This window comes from Phalacrocorax aristotelis, chromosome 3 (genome assembly GCF_949628215.1).
Source record: "Phalacrocorax aristotelis chromosome 3, bGulAri2.1, whole genome shotgun sequence".
In the NCBI taxonomy this organism is placed as follows: Eukaryota; Metazoa; Chordata; class Aves; order Suliformes; family Phalacrocoracidae; genus Phalacrocorax; species Phalacrocorax aristotelis.
Window position 1 is genome coordinate 63027846 of NC_134278.1, and position 25584 is coordinate 63053429.

Below are 25584 nucleotides of genomic sequence, written 5' to 3' on the forward strand. Positions count from 1 at the left end.
TATGTACCTCATTCTATGGCTTCCGAGGCGCTTCTCTCTGAGCAGCCTTATGACTACTGGTTGCAGGATGCCTGATACCACTGATGATCTGAAAGGAGCTGAAACGGTGTGGCAAATCTTAAATTCTTTTTCTTTTCTTCTGGTGCACTACATTTCCATTTCTAATTGTTAATCCTTTAGACTGACTCCTTTGAAGTAGTACATGTTAGGACAAGTGGGATTTAGTCCTTTTATCTCTGAGGCTGAATCAGAATACATAAAAGTTGTTGTCCAGTGTTTGTACTATTTGCATCACTATCTAATAGACAGGCTGAACGCTCACATTTACTTTTTTAAGGGACCTTGCAGTGAACCACAGAAGTCACTCTTCACTCACGCCTACTCCAGTTTACATTAGAGCAGCAGGAGAGTTTTGGGAGAACAGACTGTGAGACCAGCGCATTACCTACTTCCCCTGTTTTTTGGGCCACTTGAGAAGGAGGGCAGTGAGATGTAATTCACCTCTGATCTTCCCCAGCCATCCTTCCTCCCCTAACCTTCTTACCACTGTAAGCCTGTATTTTAACACTGGGGTTTTTTTTAACTGTTGGAATTTTCATCTCCATGAACTTGAAAAAAGTGTAGTGCCTGGTATGAGTTTTCCTGTTTCATGCAAGCTGTTCAATATATTCTTAAATCTATTTTCAGTGATCTTCAATCACCATCAGCTTGAAAGAATAGTCAAAACAAGAAGAATTTTCTTATACACAGTGATTCCTATTTGAATGATTACTGGGCAAGAGGCGATAGATGTATAAAGACCTAGGAATGGTAGAATCGTCTTAGTTAATATGATTTGTGGCCCATCTTGTCCAGTAATAGTACTCAGTAGCACATGTATCGGTAGGATAACTTTACTGTAGGCAGATATGTAATAGTCTGTACCTTTTTACAGGTCCCCTAATAGAAGTTGATTTGAGCTGACGTATGAGATGACAATTCTGTTTGCAACTGGATTTCACAGCCACTGGCACGCTCTCTCTCTCTCATCCTTTGTTATATAGAAACTTAAACTGTCCCATCAAGACAGAACAACTTGCAGGGCAAGCAGAAAGGAAGAAGGAGAGAGAAAAGAAAAAAATAAAAGCAAGCTTTCAAGGGAGAATGTGCTTCTTATAATGGATCACATACTGCCATCCAAAAAAAAGGCCTTTTAATTAAAACCTGAAATATGTATTCCTGTTTGTAGGTGTTTATTTATTCAGAATATTGAATCCAGGATAATCCTCTGAGGCATTTGCAGAGGAATGACTGCAGAAGCCAGAGGCTGTAATCCACGAGGAAGCCACGCGTGAATTAGTTCAGATTATCACATATTTCACTTCTAAAAAGTACGGAGAGGAGAAGTTACTGGGTGGGGTAAGTGAACCTGTTTTTCCAGTATCTAAGGGCTAGTGTTGGTCCCCGAGGGGGTGCACAACAGAAAAGAGCTGTTGGGACACATCGATTGCAGGCAATTTAAGCCTTTACTCTGGCAAAATAGATATTTGTGCATATGCTTTACAAAACTCCCAGTGGCAAGGATAAGCAACCTTTTACAACAGTGACTTATTTAGTGAGAGGCTTACAGTGATCCATTTTTTTAAGTCCCTCCCTGGTTACTGCTGTTCATGCTTTGATTTGGTTGCTGCTGGAGGGAGGAAGCCAGGAGGAAGGTGTGAAGGCTCTCGGTCCGCCTACCACAAAAGGCCTTTTAGTTCTCCTTCTTTCATAAGAGTTTTCTGCACTTAGGGTTGATTTTCAAAGGCAGCAGAAGCTGGGTGCCCTCCTGTGTCCCCTTTCGCTTTGAGAAAATCTTCCTGGCTTTCCTCCTAGAGCTCAATGTGACACAGAAACTCAGATGCCATGGGGAGAAACAGTCTCCTGACTTCATGCACTGACTTAACCATCTGGCCATGCTCTCTGCACTTCAGCTGACAGTCTACACTTTCCTCAGCAGTGCCACTAAGTTCTATGATTGCACATTTTTACCTTTCTGGCATAATTGATATGATTATCAAAGGCCACTATTATTTACTGAATGCTTAAATACAACACTTGACCTACAAAATAAGATGGGCAAATTTGGCTTATGAGAGGCAGCCTTGATTATCATAGGAAAGCTTGTATGAGATGGTATGTTAGGCTCACTTGACAGTGCACCACTTTACAGAAGATATTGTCCCTGTGGAACAAAAGAGGATTGTTAGGCCCAATTACTATTTAGAATCACAGCAATATTAATTGTCTAGATTTTTTAATAAAGTGGATCTGGAGGTAAAATGCTTCATTTTGGCCAGCGGCTACTAATTAACCTGAGTTGAACCTTAAAACTATGCTTAATCTTAAGCATAGGACCCACTCCTCTTAAGCAGTGCCTTTGTGTCAATAGATTTAGCATACAACTATTAGTAGAGAGATGCTTAATAATTCAGAGCACCAAGATCAGAATATTGACTCAAATCGCTGTTTAAGTGGAACATAGTATGGCAAAAACAGAGGTAGTCCCCTGCCTTTTCTAGGTAGTTCTTGGAGGGCCAAATTTTGTGCTCAGCAACAGCAGATTGAACCACTGTCGTTGCAGAGACATGGGAATACTGGCTGTGGCATGGTGTTGTCACTCCCTCTTTTCATAATATCAAGGGATCCGTCTTTCAGAAGGTGAAGCCCTTGGCCTGATCTGTCAACACTTTCCCTCATCCACATGATTAAAAGTAAAGTTATGAACAGGAACACAGATATCAGTGAAAATGATGTCCCAGATTTCAGGTGGGTACCTCAGTATATAGTTTAAATTCAGTCTCGGGGTTAAACGAGGCTATTCTGCTCTCTGCAAAATGGAGTCCTAAAATGATTAAGGAGACGCCTCTACTGACATTGCCATGTCTCATTACTGCAAAAGCATTTTTTTCCTTATTTTGACATTTTTTACACCTGAAATAGTCTCCCAAACTTGTAGTTTCTATCACGTTAGATAAGATTAACCTATTTGGCTGGTATTTTACAGAACACCTCCTGCAATTTGAAAACCTGTAATTCAGCATCCAGCTATCCAAAAATATCTTAAATTGGCTTGCACTTCCCTACTACCAATCAGCCTGTGAAAAGGCACAATGATTCCTGGGTTAGCTGATGTGTTAACAAGGGGCTTCAGATAAACCTTGCCCAGGGCAAGGACATAGGGAGTAGTAGGCAATTCACAATCCTTGCTTTATTTTTCATTTTGTCATGCCTTGCCTTTCTACTGCAGCTTGGTAGTACAGACAGTGTGAAATAAAGGCCACATGAGGCACCATTTGAATAGCACAGGAATAATGAACTAGATAAATACTAGGAGTGTCACATTCAAACCACATAGATGCATGCATTAAAAGATGATTCAGTACAAACGAACAGTGCTAGGAACCTTGTCATAAAATAAAAAATCCAAGATAATTTTTTAATTAACTAAAACAGGCCATTCTCTACTGATCCTCCATGAACATACACATTTCCAAGGTTTATTGTCCTGGTTCAGATCCAACAAAGCATTTAAATACTTGCTTATTTTTGAACACTTGGTTTAATCCCCACCACTATCTCCTTTTCCTGAGTAAACCACAAAACAACATAAGGTCAATAAGGTCATTGCTTCTCATTTCTGTGACTTTTAAGGCCAGGACACAGCTGCTCTGCAAAATGTTGAAGCCCAAAAATAAAACATTGCAAACAAATGTAATGCAAGGCAATGCTGAGCATGAACGCCTGTTCACATCAAATTCCTATGCACTACAAATTAATACAATAACCATGTTTTGTAAAAGCTTGAAATGTTGCTCTGGTGTCAAAGATATTGATGCGAATTCTAGACACCCCTATCTTTTACGAGTGTTTTCCAAGCTAGTGCAAGGCCATACAGTTTACAGTATTTCATAACACAGAAACAACCAACTAAATCCATGGAAGGTCAGAATTTCCCCACTGACAGTTCTCTTTCACGTAAGATTTTCCAGTTTTTGGTAGCGCATTTGGTGGCCAAGATTAAGTCCAAAAGCATTTTGGGGCAGAGAAAAAGCATGCCTATGCAATCTGGATCATAAGGGTGGCAAGAGATGTGACTTCTGTGATCAAGTCCCTGGGTCTATTCAGTGTCATATGTGAAACCAGCTGTTCTGGGTTTTGTTACAGATGTATTTAGTGACTGAGGTGAAAGACACAGAAATGGTTCTTCATTTAACAATTCTAATGAATCATGCTTTAACTCAGGCAGTCAGTTAACCTAAGAATCACAGGAGCAAAGTCAAGGGGACTAGATTTGTCTCCAGTGTAATTCCTGGGTTTTAGGGGAGTGTTCCAGCTCTGGGTTTTGGCTTCCTAAATCCAATAAAATACATAAAGACAGACAGCAACAGATCACATAAGAAGGACAGTGATGGATTAAAAGAGGGGCTTATTTCCTTCCTCACCTCCATGGATTTCACTTTTCTTGTGAACCTTTGAGCTTTCTTTTACCCTCCTGGATCCTTCTCACCTGATCCTTCTTCCATCTTCTCCACTTTCCCCAACATGGGTTTAAAACTGCATTTAAATGACTTCAACCACTCACAAAACAAGTGGGTTTTTACAGGGGAATAGAATAGAATAGAATAGAATAGAATAGAATAGAATAGAATAGAATAGAATAGAATAGTTCAGTTGGAAGGGTCCTACAATGACCATCTAGTCCAAGTGCCTGACCACTTCAGGGCCAACCAAAATTTAAGGCACGTTATATGTGGAACGCTACCACACAGCCTAATTTAGCTTCCTAATCAACCTAAATTCCCTCAATAGCCAGTGAGGAAAGGAGGGCTGCACCAAAGGAAAGGTTAGAACACAAGGGTTCTGAAAGCCCCCATTAGGTGGGGAGAATATTTCCTTTTGTTGATTATCTGAGGAATCTGGCTCCCACATCAGTTAAATCTCCAAACATGTTGAAACTCTGATATACTCAATATGGCAAATCTGCCCAGGTTTAAACTAGAAGTGGACATCCCTCATGCCAGACTAGTCTTTCCCCAGTAAAAATTTGTTCCTAACATTTGCCCTCACTAGGGGCTTGCCTTCACTGGCTTTGCTGCATGGGTTTGGTTCCTCACAGGGCCAACGACCCACACAGAGAGCTCCCACAGCAGAGAGATAGTGCATCACAGCAGAGCTTGCTGGAGAGCATAGTCACTGCCCTTTCTTGGGGGGATCCAGGCTAGGGGGACATGAAACCACAATCCCAGGTCCCTCATGTGAGAGGAATTTAATCAGTGTGAAACTAGTAACCCAAGGACGGCTTGGTAGCCTGCCCCCCTTCCTTGCGCTAGGGTCAGATGGGTGCTCAAACCTGGGGCCCAAGCATCCAGGTTAAAGCTGAATGGAAAGCAGAGACAAAAAAAGTCTTTAGCAACAGGTAACTCAGAAGGGAAGCCTTGGCTGTGAGACCAGGTTTCCTGATGAAGAAAATGACTGTAGTGACCACAAGCTGCTGGTCTGTTAACCTGTGTGGGTGCAGGCAGGAATTTGTCTCTCTCTTGTGCCTGCCCCAAGCTTTGAATCTGCCTGCTAACTTCAGCCAGGCAGTTGTATGTGCCTCTGCACCTTCAGACAAAGAGCAGGGAGATGTTAGGGCTCTCCAAATGCAGGAGGAGCTTCAGTCTGAGGTGGATGTGAGTCAGTGGCTGAGAGTCGATCGGGGAGACATCCTGGGGGGAACTTCTGTCCCCAAACTGCCCCTCATTTTGTGGGTCCTGTCCTCACCCTCCCCTAGTACATGCTCCTCAGATGAGTTTTGCATACTCCGCAGGTCTGGACTTCACAATCCTGGGCACTGGTGAGGTGCCTCCACAGCCACCTGGTCCCCTAGTTTGTGGGTAATGTGCTCACTTCAGAAGTTAAAAGGAAACACTGCTGTGAATGGAGTGATGAACGTGCAAATTTTTTTCCCAGTTTTCCAATCAGAAATATTCACCTGATGGGTGAGGCTAGCAGACAGCGACAGAGGGCATAATATCCCAGTCTGAGAAGGCTTTCCATGGATATTTGACTCCACTATTCCACAGGTTGTAATCAATACCAAAGTACTGCCAGTCCTACAAGCACCAACTCACGGGAGCTGTCCTTCAAAGGGACTGTAACAGCTATGCGGAAAAGCAGGGTTTGCAGTAAGTTCTAAATCTCTCCTCCAAGACACTGTTATGCTCTATTTGTTGGCCACAAATATGTTAAAAATATTTTTTAGATTTTATAATTATGTGGATGGGTATATCTGGTGCTGAGCCCTGAAACCCAGAAGACATTTTTCCAGCTGCAGACACTGATCTGCCTCGCGTGTGTTGTGGCCACAGCTGTGTGTGTGCCAAGCAGGCTCTGAGCACTTGGGGCCAGGGCATCCCTGCAGCTCTGAGAAGTCCCCTGGAAGAGGAGCTTGTAATAGCCTCCAAGAGAAGAGCTCTGAGAGTTTGGCCTTTGGCTTTGGAGAGCTGCACAAAGCTGGTGACTGCTCTAGGACATGCAGTAATAGAACATCTTCAGTCCCAGGTTGGCAGAGATACTAAGGTTGGCAGAGACATAAATACCTTCAGACTTGATGCATCTAAGTGTTTTTGAGGATGATTCACATCATGAAACTGCCCCTCAGTCCCACTTGTAATGTGCTTTTGCTGATATGCATCCGCACGCTCAGCATGAACTGCTGTGATGTCAGTGGAGCTGATGTGATTTGCACCAGCAGATTATCCTGAAGTTCACTGGCCAACTGCCTAAACGCCTTTGCAGTTATACAGAAACACATTTAAAGGACTGCTGGAGGAGGAAGAGCTCTTTCGTGGAAGGCACCGATGCCATACATGCAGTCCAAATGCACACATTCGACATCCCCCTCTCAATAAAAGTGACAGCGAAAAGTCCCTGTGATGTGCATGGATCCTCTTGAACAGCACTTCCATAATAGGTGTAAAGAGGTACTACCCAAGTTCTGTTTTGTTCACTTGCTTTATATTTGCTAGAACAAATTCAGGCTGGGAAAACAGATGGTTTGTTGGGTCCAGACTGAGTTTGCATTATTTGCTTCTCAGCCTAGAAATTGTTGGAGCCCCTTTGATTTTTGTTCAATAAAGAGGACTGCCTCCAGACCACAAGGTGTCCTTGTATTAATGTGTGTAGTGCTACTGTCTCTTTCAGCTACTTATTGGTGAGATCACCCAGTAAGACCTCCTCAGTCAGGAGCTACATAGGAGAATATGGAGTGAAGTTGTCCCTAATTAGTCTTTGATCCTAAACACTAGGATCAACACTAGGGAGGTGATTCTGCCCCACTGCACCACTCTGGTGAGACCCCACCTGGAGTACTGTGTCCAGCTCTGGAGCCCTCAGCACAAGAAGGACATGGAACTGTTGAAGCAGGTCCAGAGGAGGCCACAAAAATGACGCAAGGGCTGGAGCACCTCTCCTACGAGGACAGGCTGAGAGAGTTGGGATTGTCCAGCCTGGAGAAGAGAAGGCTGCGGGGAGACCTTATTGTGGCCTTTCAGTACTTAAAGGGGGACTATAGGAAAGATGGGGGCAACCCCTTTAGCGAGGCCTGTTGTGACAGGACAAGAGGTGATGGTTTTTAACTAAAGGAGGGTAGATTCAGACTGGATATAAGGAAAAAAATTTTACAATGAGGGTGGTGAAACACTAGCAAACACTGGCACAGGTTGCCCAGAGAGGTGGTAACTGCCCCATCCCTGGAAACATTCAAGGTGATGTTGGACAGGGCTCTGAGCAACCTGATCTAGTTGAAGATGTCCCTGCTCACTGCAGGGGGGTTGGACTAGATAGTCTCTAAAGGTCCCTTCCAACCTAAACCAATTTATGATTCTATTCTATTCTATGATTCTAAATGGTGCAAAAGTAGACTATCAGGGCAGAGAAGCAGGTCTTTAGTAAAGGGTGCCATTTGACACCTGAATCTGAATTTTGTTCATCAGATCAACGAGAAAAGTGCTCTGGGTGCCCACTGTTTCAGAAAGGCTAGAGCTGCCTTACAGTTGTAACCAAGAGAACTCTTCTGCACATGATGCATCCAACCCCAAGAATCCCACATCTGATACTCCAGGAGTTTGGCTGTCCTGGTTCCTGCATCTCAACATGTTGTACCACACAACAGCGATGAGAGAAGGAGGTGACACCTCTTTATAAGAAAGGACCACTATTTTTTGCCCCCCAAGTGGTTTGAACAGAGCATCTGGCAAAGGAGATGCTTTGCAACTATTTCAGTTAACTCTGTGTCATTTATTAAGTGGTCATGCATGGTCATGGCCATGACTAGAATTTCTTTCTGTGTCCTTTGTGTTAAATTAATTTCCAGGGTCACATAGAGCTTTTAGCTTGGGTGACGAATGGGTGATCTACCTCCACACTCCACTCATTAGCCAGCACTCACTGCTCCGTGTGCAAGGCATAGCAGCATTTCTGTGAGGCTCAGATTTTGTATGCCCCACCCCCACATACAGCATACAGCAGTTTCGAATGCCTCTTCTTGCCAATAGGCACTGAAAACAAAGAACGCCTCTTGCACTCCTCACCCTTCACATGGCAGCTAGAGAGAGGTTTCTCTTGGACTCTGCAGGCATCTTTCCCTGCTGGGAACAGTGGGTCCTTGTTTGACCTTTCTAATATACAGACAAAGGTAACTCAAGACAAAGATGGGTGTCAGGTAAGTCCCCTTAGCTAATAACTGCCTTGAAATGCCTCTGTAAACACCCCTGGAGAGACGGCACGTGCTGTTCTGCGACATGATGCAACGCTGATTTGTTGCACCCACAAAACATCCTCATAATTGTGTGAAATTGAGTGTGAACAAGCAGTTGAATTGCAGTTCATCAAACATAATTAATCCAAAACTGAGCAGCAGCAATACTTCTTTTATCTTGCCTAAGGGTTGATGATATAAACACAGAGCACCCCAGAATTCAAAAAGTGTCTAAGCAGATGCTTGCTAGTCTGTGAATTCTTTTATAATGCAAAATTGGCTTTTATCTCTCACTGTCTATTTTTGAGTGCTCATCACTGTGCTGCCTGGGTGCTTTGATAAATGGCAATAAATATATTTAGCATATGTTTCATTCATTAAAAAATCCATCTACTTCATGTAATTTGGAGACAAAAGAGAAATTATGGAAAAATACAACATTTATAAATGTCTGCTATGCAAAGGTGGACTGTAACTTGCTCTTTGACCAGAATCCCCAAAAAGGAAGGGAAAAAAAAAAGACAAAGTAATTTAAAAAAAGATGACAGAGCTTACGTTGCGTTATCTGCCCTAGGAAGAGTGTGCTATTTTCCTAATGGCACTATGTAGACTCTCCTTTATTCCCACAGAACGTAATGCAGCATGGTCTGAAAATAAAGTGGGTGAATATGCTCTAGAAATGGCCTTGTGGGGTGGAGGGAAAAGAGCAAGATCCTGTCTGTCCAAAAGAGGCTGATTTGATCCATAGGTTACAAGCAGACACATCCCCAGCACTGACTTCAAATTAGCCAGCAGGATGGGCAGACATTGCACGGAGTATGAGATATTTTGCACTGAAAATATAGTGCTGTGGGAGTTACAGTGCTTCTGTGCCCAGATGCACGGGCATCGTTGGCCATGGCAGCCAACGAATTAAGCCTCGATGCCTCCCTCTCGTTGCAGAGCAGACGATAGCTAATGGTCTGGTCCAGACCACAGACCAGTTTTAGAGGTGAATAACATAAACATATTAAAACTGAGGGGCTTGGTTTTTTTCTTTACACTAACAAAGGCACACTGAGGATAAGAAAGCTAGGCTTTTAAAAATCATTCAAGGATTTGGACTCCAGTCAGAAGATGTTGAAGGCTGCATATGAGCCACAAATTATAACCTCATGTCCCAACCCAGGCTATTTAACCACAATAGATCCTTTGCAGATTCCAGCAATCTCTTGATTCTCTGACCCTTGCATTTCCTATACATTGTCAATTTTAACTGAATAGTGTACTTTTAAAGGCATAAAAATGTCTTGAAAGTACTTACTTGCAATTTGAAATACCTGTATCTCTCCTAGACCTGGCCTTCACTTGCTACAGGAATGCATCTGTCAGTTTAAATTGCCTCATCATGGCTTTATCATACCTGATTTCAACATGCTGGAGCTGAGTTAGTGCCTGTTCTTTCCCACTTGCTGTTTGAGAGCATTTGTGCTTTTAGACAAGAAAGACATCAGAAAACAAGCATGGGCCTCAAAGACATCTCACATTAGCCTGGCAAACACACTTCAGTTTCTGTAGTCCTCAAGGAAGTAGAGGTCGTTATCATTAACTTCACATTAGGCCAACTCAAATGACCAGCAATCCATTTACAGCCAGGTGAACAGGAAAGCAGCTTTCAACAGGAGGCCAAGCCTGAACACGTGCCCCTGCTTTGAGGGTCATTAAATGTGTGTTTGAAACACCCAAGTAAAAGCTCAAGTAACATTTTCTTTTCAGGGCTTCTCCCCTGGTTTTGAACCTATGTCATCGAAAGCAGAATTCATCCCCAACAAGGTCTACAAGGGAGGGAATAATGCTACAATAACACAGTCAAGCTCGCTGCCCTGGCAATGAATGCTTATCTCACGCTGCTCTCCCAGTGAGTAATGTTTAAAATAAATAAATACTTCAGGGGAGTTGCTGTTACTGCAATTGTTGGGTTGTATTCTGCGGCAAGCTTTTTATCATAATAGTGCACGAGGAGTACAGTGTGTTTGCAAGGCAAGTTTGAGCCAGGGCACAAAAGCACATGAAGTCTGTTAATAAATAATGGACTCTGTGCATGTGGGTTTTGCAGTGTGGCTTAGAAAAGCAACCTCTTTGAAGTACAATAATATGCAAGTGCTATTGAAACAAAACAAAACAAAATGGAGAGATTTAATTGCTAGTCCCTGGGAATGGCAGACATGTTCTCCTCTGGAGAGAGTGGGAACCATGCAAATGCGATGGCAGCTGCAGCAGTACCTTGGTTGTACAGCCTTTGCATTCTTCTACTTGTGCTGTGCAGCACAAGTAGTGTTGATGATACTCAGTTTGTTCATGGACTATATGATACCTTGAATGACTTTTCTATATCTGAAGAATATTATATAGTCAGGGGGCCAGATCCTCAGCAGGACTCTGGCATGCTGGCATTTCACGGATTTGATGATGTCATACCATACAGAGGTGTGGAGCTTATCATTATCTTGGGTTTATGAGTGAGCAGCAACAAATGCCTACATCTTAACCTTCCCAGTGTAAGGACACAATAGACTAGGAAGAGGAAAGATATCCAGGGGCCCCATAATTTTGCTGTACAAAGCTCCCAGCGGTTCTTAACTTCACTGAAGATGAGCAGTTAATTTCAGCTACTCAAAGGGAGGTTAGGCCATTGACCTTAATGGGCAAGACCTCTTCCCAAATGGTACACCCCAGCCCCACCTGGATGGTCTGAGACAATACCAGCACATATTAGCAGAAAACACTGCTTTGCCCAACTTGGGAACTGCCAGATGCCAAGCTGGGCACGTCATCTCAACACCTAATCCACTTGTAAGTAGATCATTACAAAGAGTTAGAAAAATGAAACACTTACTTGGTCCAAGACCTATGGAAAATGCAGCAACATAAACAAGGAGGCTGGCCAGTGAGAGCCATTTCAGGACAATGGGAACCTCTCCACTTTCCATGTGAGATCCTGCTGTGCTTTTGCCTCCTGCCAAGGCAGTCCTGTTCAGTTCTCCTGTTGTGGCAACATTTGGGCTTCTCTGCGCATCAGATGACAATCTTTCTGGTGAAGCCATGCTAGCAAAAAGGTCTTTGAGACTCCCATTGGACACATCAGTGAGGTTTCCTGGTCTCTGGAGAAAGAAATCCTCTGGAGACTGGCTTCTACAGATGTTGGTGAAATTCACATGTATGTTGTGGTTCACTAAGCCCATAGTGACCAACGATACTGCCATAACAGAAGAGCCAATACACAGAAAAGTTTTACTTCCAACTTGATCCACAAAAACTGTGGCTGGGACTGTGCTGACCACTTTAACCACTCCAACTCCAGTAGAAGCCAAACTGGCAGCTTCATTGCTCTGGAACCCAACTGACTTCAGAACAGTCGATGCGTAAAATAAAATGTTGGGTTGCCCAGTTGTTTGCACAAAAAAGACTAGAGTGAGTCCTACCAACATGCGGGCCCTCATGTTGTTTTTTGAACGAAACAGGTCCAAGAAACTATACTGATGTTCATCTTTCAGGGAAGACTTGATCACAGTAAGTTCTTCAGTAGCATCTGATGTTTCCCGTAGCCTCTCCAGTACTTTTCTTGCAGCTTCATCGTTATTTTTCATGACAAGAAACCGAGGACTTGGAGGAAGGAAATACATGGCAATAGCCTGCAAAGTACCTAATGGAATCACAAGGCCAAACATGTACTTCCAGCCATGAGATATGCTGGCAAATGCATAATTTGAAATATAGGCAAAGAGAATGCCTATCACAATCATGAGTTCATTTAACGATACAAGGAGGCCTCTTCTGTGCTGTGGGGCGATCTCAGCAATATACACACATGTTGCAATTGATGATAATGATATGGAAATACCTATGGAAATCCGTCCTACAATAAGTATCCCATATGATTCATAGGGCAGTAAAATCAGACTCCCCAGTACAAGTAAAGAAGATGCAATAATAATAGCAAGTCTCCTTCCAAATCGGTCTATCAGGAATCCACCAGTAAGGGATGCAAATAAGGCCCCAAAAAGCAGGGAACTTACAACGACTTCCTGCTCTTTGCAAGAAAGTGCTAATATGCTGCTCATCTGAAGAAGAGCTCCAGAGATAAGGCCCAACTCATAACCCATCAGAAGTCCACTTACGGCAGCAATGGCAGAAGACAGAAAAGTAAATGTTCCACAGGCTGAAATAAGAGAAAAAAACACAAAAACTTGAAAGTGTTACTTCTGCAACATTCTGGCAACTAATAATAACTTTATTTGATATACCAGTCCAAACAAATTTTTTGTAACTTCTAGGCAAAGCAGTTATGTGCATACAAACCCATCAGCAGTGGTGACATAAAAGGCTATTTTTGAAATGAAAAAAAATTAATCCATATAAAGCCCTGTTTAATTTTAATGCTTTTGGTTTCCTTATCTTCCTGATCAGAAATCAGTAAGGTTTTGATCAGGCCCTAAATAATTAAAGCTTCTGTCTCAGAATATCATTGCAAAAGGCAACACTGACAATACAGCCTTTTGGTAAGAAAGCAATTTTTGCCTTGAGACGTTCTTGGTGTTTTTCCTCTACTGAACTGAGGGAGTCTTGTCCACCCAACTAGTGTACCAGGGGTAAAGAAAACAGTAGTTTCCCAGCCAAACTGCTTCAGTCCTGACTTGAATAAGTGTCAGGTTTTCCCTTGCCACTTACTAATTCCCTTGCTTCACCTGAGGATGTGATGAAGGCTGTTGATCCCAGTGTTTTTACTTTGCCAAATGGAAATTTATCCACTGAGCACCAGGCTGATCCAGATAGCTGGGATATTCTAGGGAAACCAATCTCTGAGGTACAAATTCATTAATTTTCTGGGCTTTGCTCATCACTAATCTCAGTTTCTTCGGAATCTCAAGATCAAATATTTTGCATAGTTTATGACAGCCACAATGTCAGGAATAAAAAACAGATGGCGAAAACATAAACCAAATGGAGTTTATAAGCCTTTGAATGTCCACTTTAAAATAAACTCATTTTATACAACTGTGATTCGCTGTTTATTGTTACAAGATAGATTCAACTGATTGTATTCTACTAACTGTGAAGCCTTTTGCACCCTAAACCTTGAGGAATATATGATTTTGTTATTGTTGGTCTTGTTCTTTCTCCCAGCATGATTTCCCTCTCATCATGATGTTGGCTGCCACACAACTAGGAAAAGAGTAAATTGACTTCTGATTTTCCTGTTAGTTGGAGATAGGACATGTCTGAGGAGAGGTAGCTTTTGCAGCATAACAGAGTCTGTGTTTCACTTAATTCTCCTGGAACAAAGTACTTGGAATAATCTTGGCTGGAGAGTGATATATGGTCTCATTGAAAATGATACATAGAATTTGTTTATTTTTAGCTTATTTTTCTGAGGCATTAAGGCTCTTTGATCATGCTGACTGCCTGGAGTTCCTTGCCAATAACTTTTGAGCACATTGGTGAGATTCAGTCCCATTTGACAGAGCATATTACATTTTTAAAGCAAGTCATGAAGACAGGGGAAGAGGGCAGCCCTAGCAGTACATCTGCACTACTAAAACAAACAGTGCCAGAGCCCAGGCCTGGACAGTGGCACATGGCCATGTATCCTATTAAATTTCTGGTGTCGTGCCTGGCATGGTTGTGCCCCACGCCACCTCACACTCTCCTAACAATTCCTGGAGGCAGTTTGGCTCATGGTGTGAACACACCATCATGCCCTGGAGCCACTCCACAGGAGGCTGGGTTATTTTTGAGGGCAGCAGAGTATAACTGTGTGAATATAAGCTCTGACTCCAGGGTCAGGAGAGATGTGTAAACCCATTAAGTCTATTAAGATAAGTATTGCCTGTTAGCTCTCCTAGCTGGCTCTCCATTCACTCCCTTTGAGCCAAGTAGAAGCCAAGCGGCAGCAGCCCCAAGCTATTGAGTGCACCCAGCACGCCTCAGCCCACTCTGCCTCTGGGCTCCAGGGACTTGTAAACCAGAGATAAACAAGAGACAGGCAAAACCCACATAGTTTTATATGGTGGGACATAAGGGCATTGGGGTAAATGGGAGTATTGTGAGAAGTCTTTCAGAAGGTGGGGGTGGATGGTAGGTTCACTCTGGTGGTGGTGGGACAGCTTGAAGAAAATGTCACAAAAAATTTGCAAAATGCTCCAGTGATGGGCAATCTTTTTTATATTGCTTTTGTCCATGTCTGTATTAAGTCCAAAGTTTTTTTCTTTCTTTATGTCTGCAGTATCCGAGATCATTGCAGTTATTTTAAACAGAGGTTAGTGCATGGGTTAGGGCAAGGTCCTGTTGTACTTCTTTCACACGCTGAACAGCAATTCAGTGGAAGTACTACTGACTTCAGTTAAGCTGCTTTGTGCTATATTGACTCCATCCTCCAATGCATGCATGCAATACGTGTTTTATTGTTGCAAAACCTGATTTCTCCCTCCCCTTTATATTTTTGACTTCCCTGCTTGGAAAGTATACCCTTCCAATGAATCCTGGCTGGAAAGCAGGCTGGTAACAACACAGCGTTGTGCTGAATGAATGAGCTTGGGGATCAGAAGCTACGCTGCAAATTTGATCACAGTGCTCTGCCCAAACTACTGCTAAGGGCTGGTATTTGTGCCTTCTTGGATATCTCTGTATTTTACGTCATTTAGCCATGTAGATTTAACCACAGATTTTGCTTTAACCTAAATATTATGAAGCCAAAAGAGATGGTTGTGGTCATCCAGTCTGACACTGGTGAACAGCACGACATAATCCTTCAGACATGTTTAAATTACTTTTGATTTGACCTAGGCCATTTCAAATATTCAGCTTTGATTTAAAAATCGCTAGTAGTTGAAAGCCAATGACTTTAAGACATAAGTTGTCCCAGTGGTTAATTGCTTTCACTGTAAATTATTTGTAAATTTTTTCTAGACTTAATTTCTTCAACTTCAGCTTCCAGCCATCAGATCCCATTCTCCATTTGCCTGTATTTAGCTGTGTTCATTAAGTACAGAATTATAGTCTGTCATCAAGTCATCCCACAGACCTCTCCTTGATAAGCTACTTAGCCTGTGAGGCTTTACAAGTTTACCAGTCCCTTAAGTATTCAAAGCCCTGTTCTCAGAACTCTATTCAGATTATCAACTTCAATAAATTGCGAGCTGGACCCAGTGTTCCTGCAGTGGTTGCACAGTGCCAGATAGGAACTTGATGTAATTGTCCCGCTCCTGGTGGATGTTTCCCCCTCTGCTCACCTAAGGACAACCAACTAATTTTCTGACTGAGTTCTTTCCAAGGCACTGTCTTTCCTTTAAATATGGCCTGCCTTTTTGCATCCTAGCTAGGGATGCAAATCACTTAACGTTTGTCTCTACTGAAATACATAGGATGGGTTCAACTTAGCTAATTGTGAGAGATCTACAGCATCTATAGATTTCTTCTGTAACCACTTGTGAAAAATAGGCACTTCTAGATGTCTGAAGTAGGTCAGATGCCTATTTCTCTCCATTGCCTATAAAAGGAATATGTGTCGCTTGCTCAGATGCAGATGTCTAAACTTAGCAGAGAGGAACCCCAGACAGCACATTCACTTGCAGTCAGCAGGCCAAGCTGTCTGAATTGCATTCAGCCAGCAACAGATCTCATTTATTAATCACCCATCACCTTTATCACTGATGAATAATCTGTTATTATCTTCTTCCAGGAAATTGAGAAAAAATGTTAAGTTACAGAGGGACAAAAACTGAGTTTAAGGCTCTCCAGGAGAAACACAGCAGCGTGGGCAGTACCTCCTATTGATATTTTGAGGACTGTGTCCTGCATGGCTTTCAATTCTCTCTGTTTGTATGGTTCCAGTTTCTGATTCAAAGTCACAGTGCCAAATCAAATATCTTGACAGAGTCCACCATCAGCATTGTTCTTTACAGTCCAGACTGTACCCTCCTCAGCCTGTGGTCCTCAGATCAGAGCAATCAAGGTGATTACTTATTTTTAATCTGAGAAGCTGTACAAGCTGGGTGTGGAGTTTGGACACCTGGGAAGTTCCTAGGGAAGCACTCAAGCCAACATATTTCTTGCTTCTCCAAGTACAGCAGCTTGACCAAAGTCTTTATGTTTCTTTTGTTTGTTTTTACTGGGTCAGCTGCTATCCCTGGTCATGTGTCCAGCAACACATGCCTGCAGTCGTATAGAAATAGCAGAGGGCTGTAACTAAAGCAGACCCCTGAATGAAAAGCAGTTTCTGATGTGATGCAGAGGGAGACACATTGTCTTTCTGCACTAGCAGCAGCAAACTCAGCAGTTAACTCCGTGTCTTTTGTCCTTCTCAGGCGCTATTCTGCTGAGAAACATCCTTATATCGCTATGAGGTTTTGTTGTGACTGGTGTACCTAAGACTTGCCTGCTCAGAACTGCCTGCTGAGTTAAACCCTGAAACCTCTGCTCCGTTTTCCTTCATGGTCTTACTCCAGACAAAATTCCCTCTAACTTCAGCATATGTTTTGCTTTAACATTTCCAGATAAAGCATGTTGCAGTAGTTGTACTCACAGTCCTTTTAAGTGTCACTTTTAATGATGTTGCTGGCAGTTCTTAGGCATTCCTTTTAAAAGAAAAAAAAGATTCTTAAAACGTATATTCCTCTTATTTTTATGAGATGCCTGCAAAATCCATGGCAGTGCGCAGCCCAGGGGAATAAAATCTTTTAATGACGGCTTCCAGAGAAACTTCTCCTTCTGTCTGCAGCAAACACCATGGCTAATGAGTGTGCGGCTGGTATGTGACATGTGATTGGAAAGTCTATTCTCTAGCTTCCCCACATAAACAAAATGGTTTCTCACAACTGTTACTCAGGTCAAAAGCAGCACTGCTTGGCAAAAAACCCATATCTTTAAGAACATTTGCTGGAAATATTTATGCTTGGTTCCTGAAAAGGAGACCAAGCACAGTTGTAGCAGAGTGTACTGCTGATGAGACTGGATGGGGCCAAGTAGTAAGGTTGTGCCCCTTTACTTATTTTCAAGCACATATTTGGGAAAATACAGTCCTTCCAAAGGCAAAACATTTGGTCTGGGTATGTATTTTGTGGGCATTATGGATAAATGACTTGTGCTGGGGAAGATCTGCAAGCAGACTGAGCGGGGAAACACCACTCTTCCCCCACTTCATGTGCAGGAGAGCTATGGGAAAGGTGCCTGGGAGCCCTTTCCAGCTCATGCTGGCAGCACCACACTCCAATTAGTTCAGATACTGAGATTTTTGTGATGTAGTTTCTCTTTCCTTTCTCCCAGAAGGACATGCAGTGTGGGGGGAGATCACTTCTTTATGTGACCTGTGCAAATACATCTATTTTGATAGGAGGGGACTTGACAGTCTCTCCAGCATGATGCTTTCTTCTGTTGACTTTGATTTAATCTGAGGTGGGAAATGTCTCAATTTGGGAGGGAAGTATTTTACTGGAAGCTTGAACATATGTTCTTTAAATCCTTGGGAATTCTTTGATCTATTTAGATACTTGGAAGGTGAAATCAAGCTCTCTCAACCCTTGGTTAATAAGCACAGGTTAGAAAATCATGATGAGTTGAGTGCATTGCATAGCTATGAGTCCACAGCATGGAATCTCCCTTTTCCAATAGAACAGGGCATCTACTTTTATCCATGATAAATCTCAAAACTACAACATCCGTATCTGAAAATTTTAAGCTATCTTTAACAACATATTTTTTCTCCATCTGAGTGCTGTCTGACATACAAAAAATTTGCCTTTACAGAGAAAGAGTTTTTAAAATTCCCCAAACTGTCTTTAAGGAGCATTTTGCTGAAGTGCATAGCATGTGGATCACATGGTTTTGTAGGATAAATATTTAATGGCATGTGTTGGGAAATGCTGCATAATTAAAGCGTTGTTTTGCTTCTCATAAAAGGTGATTATCCCATTTTTATGCCATCATGGTCTTTGTTGCACTGTCACAGTCATCTTCTCTGTCTCATCCAGTTGTCTGGTGTAGAGAGATATGTTTCCCTGTTGATCTATTCTAATGCCTGAGGTTTCTTTAGATCCAGTAGCTGCTCAATATGCCCATTTCCCCTATTATTTAGGATACATCTGATCTGACTGTCCATCTAGAAGTCTGGCATGGGATCTAAAAGAGTTACCCAACAAAACCCTATGGAATGAAACAAGTGGTGGCTTTGGGACAAAGTTATGTTGCAAGCAGAGCTGGAAAATCTCCGAAAATAGGAAATTTACCCAAAAATAGTGTCAGGGACATGTGGCATCATGACTATTTGACAAATGTGACTCCTTCTACCCAAGTGTGAAAGGCAAAACCAAAGCAAATGTTTCGTAAATTGAACTAAAATAGAAGGCAGAAGGAAGATAAAGTATCACACATTTTCACACATCTAAATTCCTGCAATGGTGGGAAGCATTGTATAATTTGTATAGCATAAGCCCCGCGAATATGATGTGTGAGTAATATTCAAATTTCATGAACAAAAGCCCCCTGGCACTGATGGAAAGACAGGGAACACAGATCCTGGACAGACCCACCCTGGTCATCTCTCCATCTCTCTTAGTTCTCTGCCATGTATTTTCATTATGTCAACAGGTAGTGCTTCATGACGTTAAATGGGATTTGGGTTTTGTTTTGTTATTTTCCAGTAAGAATCAACAAGTTCTTTTAAGTGCTATCTAGGTAATTACACATTCCTCAGGTTACTGCTTTAATTTCTGAGGGTAAAGCCAAGTGTGTAATTTGCGCCTACTCCTCTAATTGTAGCCCTTGTGTTGCAGTAACTTTGCTGTCTGTTTATTGCAACAGTTGTGCTTCCCTTTGATAATGTTATCTTTTAACCATCTGCATTGCTTCCTCCATGCCCTAAGGTAACATTAAATATGGCTGCACACCAACTGGCTTTCTGTTCTTTATTAACCTCTTCTTCCTCTGCTTCCAGATATCAGTAGATGTTGCTGGACTGACTGCTATCACACTCTGTCAAAGCATTTCTGTATGTGGTATCTGAACATACATGGGTTAGTCAGTTCATTCATTTTTAAGTGAACAGTACCTCCTCAGGACATAACAATTTCTGGCTTACAATCGTGCTTTCCTGTTCGGGTAAAGCTGTCTTGTGGGTGGGAAATGCCACAATTGTGGGTCATTTTCTCCTTGATCTTATCATCAGTGAAAGAGGCTCAAGATGCAAAACCGTGCTGTATCTTAGAAAACCTGAGTAGGAAGGCAAAGGTGAGGAACTGTGAAACTCAGCTTCAACACTCAAATATCTTTGCATAAGAAATTATACAGCTGATTTTTCAGGCTGTCAGCACAGAAACCCTGTTTCTTCATGAAATGCTAGGGGAAAAAAAGACAGGAAGGAGTCCCCGTTCCCCCATCCTGTACTTTCCCCCCACATGAGCAGGTGCAATGCTTGCCTGGCCTCCCTCCACTTCAGTGAAAAGGGCTGAATTGCTCTGAGCATGCAAGGACCAGAGCACTGTTGTTATCTTAGACAGCAGTGGGTTCTCTGATTTTTCAGGTGACTGGTCTTCATAAAGGAGAGGGATTTACACAACAGACAGCACATGCATGAACAGTAGGATTGAGGCCTTTTGGGAAAAGTATCACATAAACCTTCATTCAAAATTCAAGCTGGCATTTCCCGTCCTTACATTTTCCCCTCTTGCACTTTTAGAAACTGAGACAGTGCCCCGAGAGTCCCTTGGCTTTGCGGGGCTGTTTTCCCTGAGCCCCAAGCATTAGCTACGTGGGCATGCTGCTGCTGGCTAACAGCTGGCATTCAGCTCCTGCCGCTTTACCTGCTGCAGCCGGGAGCTTGCGGAGGTGGTGGTGGCTGCTGCGGCGGCTGCCCCGGCTGCTTTCCTCATCCTCCCCTGCTCTCATCGCCTGGCTTTGCTGGCCAAGGTCCTCTGTGCTCTGCCCAGGTACCATTGCCACCGTCTTTGCACCTTGGGGCAGGAGCACTTCAGAGGGCAGCGGTCCTTCCCCGGCCGCCAAGGAAAGTGCAGGTTATTTTCCTCATGGCAACAAGTTGCTTGAAGCAGGGCTGAAACCAAATGCAAACCACAAAGTGGTTTGTGAACAACTTTGTTGCTATTTCAGAAGGCTTTGCCCTTTGCAGTGACACAGGCTGTTGCTATTCTTGGGAGCCTATTGCAGGCGAGGGGAGGGCCGTCTGTCGGAAGTATTGCTTTTGCCTTTTAACAAATAGTTGGAGGCATCAGGCGTCCACGCACAGCTCAATGCACATTCCTTACCCATTAGCTTAAAGGGTCTCTCTTTCTCTTGTCTCTTTCAGGCTCATATGCACAGGTTTTTAAGAGAAGGCACATGGAAGGGGAGGATTTGAACTCTTTGCTGCGTCAGCTAAAGTTAGGGCACCGAGCACACACACGTGGCACCCCTTCGTTCTGGTAAATTGTGGACAAGTTGTGGTGAGAAATAGCAGAGAGGGAAAAAAGCCATTGCAGCCCTTTGCAGTCTGCAACAGTAGGAGTCAGGATTTTTCACAGCATAGATGCATGTGCCCTTTTACCAGCAAATGAAAGGGAAGCCACCCTCTCTCCTGTGACAATTATTCGTGGGAAAACTGAGACTGTCTCAGCTGTATTGAATCAAAGGCTTGATTTTGAGAGCTGCTAGGAGTCACTCCATCCCTACTAGCTTCAGCAGAAGCAATGGCCTGAGGTTGGACCACAGCAGCAGGAAAAGCTACAGTGGTTGCAGGCGAGCTGCCTACAGGGGCTGCCTGCCCTGTCCTGGTCCTGGCCCTGGTCCTGGTCCTGGTGCAGAAACCTCTGAGTGTTCTCCGCAGACCCCCTGGCCTCAGTGAGGCAAGTTGTCTGAGCTATCCCCAGTGGGAACTGATGTTGTATAATTTGGCAGTGCTGTGGGCTTCATCTTTCATTACTTGCTGTTTCGCCTTGGTTGTTTTTGTTTTAATACACTAATGCTTGCAGATAGCGTGGGAGGGAAGGCAGAGGTGGAAAGTTGGTAACTTTTGCACTATTTCTGAAAGAAGAATTCTTAAACGTTTTTTCATTAGGTAGAGCAGGCATGATACACCTGTTATCACTGTTTGCTTAACAAGAAAATTTGACAAAAGACACTGTAACTGCCCTGTCTGACAGCTGCATCACTGTCAGCTTCAGAAGCTGGAGCGTCAGGGATGCCACAGGGGCACAGGTTCCAGCGGGGTGCTTGGTTTTGGCAGTGCCTTTGGTGTGGAGTTAAATGAGTCAGCCTAGCTCTGCTCTCATGTGTAACATATTTTCCATGTCAAATGTCCACCTGTCCAGTGGTATGGGATGCTATCAGGGCTGTTAACATTTTCTTGCCACATGCAGAGAGGTGGTGTTTCCTCGTGGAGTATGTGCAAAAAGTAATGTCAACTTTTAAAGATATTATTTTGATGTTATGGGAAAAAATAAGTGTCTGTTTAGGCTGAGGAAGGAGAGGAAATCTCTTCAAAGATTGAACTCAGCTGTGACAAGATTCCTCTGTTATGATGTGGTGTGTAACTGACCTCCTTTAACAGCCCACACCTCATTAAACCACAGCTCTGCTCAAGCGCCTGCCCTCTGGAAACTCAGCTAACTCCATAGCTATAGACTTGTTACCACCTCCCAAATACCTTCATATGTAATGGTCCTGGAGAAGCCAGAGAACTGCCGAGATGCCCGCTGCAGCTTGCCAGAGAGCAAAGCTGTGGTCCCAGACATGTGCCCTGGAGGATGCTCTGGAGTCACTCCTGCCCAGAGCGGCTGCCTGGGGAGGGCAGTGATCCCCACTGCCTGCTGAGGAGCTGAGAGAAAAACAGTTCAGTTCAGCATTCAGTTGAAGAGCAGGTTCAGTTCACAGAGAATTGGTGAGAGGCTTTCCAGGCTCCCAGCAAGGTCTGGCAGAAAGAAGGGATGTTTTTAAGGGGGAATGGCCAGTGGGAACTGAGGTGTCCTGAACAACCTGAACAGCTGATGGGCTTTCCCCGTCCCATGCTCTCTTTGCACCAGGGTTATTCAGATATTCGCAATTTTTAAATTTGTCCCTGTGGAGTTACAGAAGGTTTCGTGCAGAAAATCCGTCCCATCCTTAGGTAATCAGGTATGCGAGACTTGGATACTTGATTTTACTCTTAGCTTTTGTCACCCAGCTGACAGGATGCTGCTTTGCTGAAACAGGGCCTGCTGTGTGAAATTATGCAGGCAAGCTTGCAGCACAGCATTGGTGGGACAGGAAGTATCCATCGCTCCTTCTTGCATTTATGAAGAACTACTGCAGCCTGTCTTTGCCCCTCATTCCCCCAGTTCCACCCAAAACTGATTCTGCAAATCTCTATGAAGACAGCTTGGGCAGGCATCTCCAGTCCCATCACACTTGTAGAGTGTCCTTCTTCAGCTGTGAGCTGAACTGGACTCATCAGCTATAGGGCATTACTAATTTTGACAGAAGTGAGAGATGTAATGCAACTACAGCTCTTTCTGTTCAAAACCTTCCCTATAATGTAGTCATTCAACTAAATATGCTGGTTTTGTATAACTGCTGGAACCTATGTACTTTGGGAGAATGTAAAAGCTTGTCAGGAACCGCACCCTTCCTCTGAACAAGAGGCATACTACCCCCAGGTATAAGTAATAAAAAGTAAAAGCTGCTTTTCAGAAAGTTCCCAAATCTTGTAATGAACAGATTTTAAGTGATAAATGTTAACTAAATACACCAGTAAATTCCATTTTTTTTAAATAGAAAAAAAAATCTTTTTTAGACAAACAGTGGGATTTCTTTTTACTGTGTTTAAACCTGGAGTTCAGTGCTGCCTACATTCCCTTCAGAAGCCAGAGCTTAGCCTGATTTTTAAATGTTTACTTACTTGTTTACTCAGAAATCCAGCAGACTAATCTTCTCCTGAAAATAAAGGCCAAATAACCCATTTTCCCTTCATAGTTCTGCCTTTATTTCATGGTATCTATGCCAGCTGCAACACAGCAATGGCTTAACTTTGCCCCCTGTGGTAACCACAGGAGGTACCTAGCTTTCATGCACAGTAAAGCAACACAAACCATAACAGCCAGACAAAAAAATAAAGGAAGATATTGTTATTCTGGAGACTTGTGTTTGGGCTACCCAGAGGGCAGTGTACCCTTGCCATGCTGAGCTGCAGCTCTGCAGAGGTACCAGGGAGCTTCCGGGGCTTCAGCCTGTTCCCTGAGTTACACCCCATGCCAAAAACACTGTATTAGGGTGGTAAATATTTCTTTACATAAGGTCTTGGAGAAAAATTTCCCATAAGTAAAAACGTGAAATATTTTATCCTGAGATCTGCTGCTTGGCATGGCATTGGTATAAGGGAAGTTTTGCGGTGTCATCAGTAGCCAGCTGACAGTGAAAAGCCACAGCTCAGCAGGTGCAAGAATCTGTTCTCACAATTGTAGCTGAAAAGCTGAGGCATTGATGTTGTTGGTGTTAACTGGCACTAACTGGCATCCCAGAAAAGGAAGGAACTGGAAAAAGGCTAGTTCCAGCCAATGAAAGCAAACAGGGGGAGGGAAACCAAACAGCCCGTGCTGGTTCTGCAGCCAAGGAGATTTGTAAAGGCATCTAATCAAATGCAGTGACTGTGAAACACTCGCTGGTGGCCACAGGGTCCTGGTCCCAGAGCCCTGTATCTGTTTCCCATCAGAAATAAACAGGCAAGCAAACAAGCAAAACTCCAGTACAACAGACATGAACGGGATAAGGAGGGGAAAAAGGGAATGTGCTTCACTACTTTTAAACTCTCTATTCTTTTCCTGTTACTGCCTTGCCAGTGTATGCTGTTAAAACAACCTCTTGGCTCACACTGTGTGCCTGAGAGTGAGAGGTGTCAGTCAGAGCAGGGGCAGGGGGCTGCTGGAAGGTTTGCTGGGTGGGAAAGGATTGCACCCACTCTGCCCCTCTCACTGCCTTCTGGGAACGGAGCCCTGCTGAAACTGGGCAGTGGGCAAAGGTGTTCCAGAAAGCAAGAAATCCCAAACACTAGGATAGGCAAACCACATAGCAACTCACAGTACAAGCCCTGGCTCCCCAGCTGTGCTGTTTCAGGCTGGGCAGAAGATCACATGCTTCAGGAGAAAGAAGAGTGGAAAAGATAAAAAAGCCAAAAGCAGGAAAGGGTCAGTAGACAAGCCAGGGGTATGAGTGTAACACCATCATGAGACTCCCCTACTGCTTTTGTCCATGTGCAGTTGGCAAGAAACCATCTTTTCTGGTATTTTCTCAATTCCTTGTTTTCAAAACTGACCAAACAGTTTATAATTAGAGGCATGATTAGGCTAGAAAAAGAATGTAAGGTAAGGTGAAATATTCACATGAAATTGCTCAACAATCTGCCTGGAAAATTTGTGAGGCTGAGGTGGGTATTTCTTCTAAAATCTCTGGTTATGATTTGTATTTGTCTGCATTCCAGTGATCTAATAACAAACTTGGGATTGTGGAGAGCCAGGAAACTTGGCATTAGGCAACAGGAATGAATCAAGAGCCAAAGGGCTTTCTGATTCAGTTTTCTTTGGCCATTTTTATCATTGTTGGAGTAAAGAAGGTCATCTTCCTTCCTTGTAGATTTTATGACTCTCAGAAAGAAGATAGTGGAACTCTCCCAATTCATTTATTCTAAAATATGGAAATAAAGCTTTTCAGCAAAACTATGATGAGGCTTTTCTGGATATATTAGCTGAAGTTATGTTGCCTACATCTGTGATCACTGAGCTTTGCTCTCGGAACTAATAGTTCACAGTTTGCAGAAGAGGTTCATAAGATAG

The 25584-nt window shown here is 43.2% G+C and overlaps 1 protein-coding gene across 3 annotated transcripts in view; it reads right to left on the bottom strand.

The window, feature by feature from the left end:
* SLC2A12 (solute carrier family 2 member 12) overlaps positions 1–20929 on the bottom strand; it is a 36637-nt gene extending 15708 nt beyond the window's left edge. For 2 of the 3 annotated variants that reach the window (XM_075087677.1, XM_075087679.1), the window contains exons 1-2: positions 20593–20929; positions 11637–12959 (exon numbers count right to left, since the gene is read on the bottom strand). In XM_075087677.1, the coding sequence (XP_074943778.1) occupies positions 11637–12959; positions 20593–20725 (1456 nt within the window). In that variant the 5' untranslated portion in view covers positions 20726–20929. Of the gene's footprint in view, positions 1–11636; positions 12960–17321; positions 17374–20592 lie in introns of all 3 variants that reach the window. The other variant, XM_075087678.1, reaches the window with a different exon arrangement.
* Positions 20930–25584: the final 4655 nt, after the last annotated feature.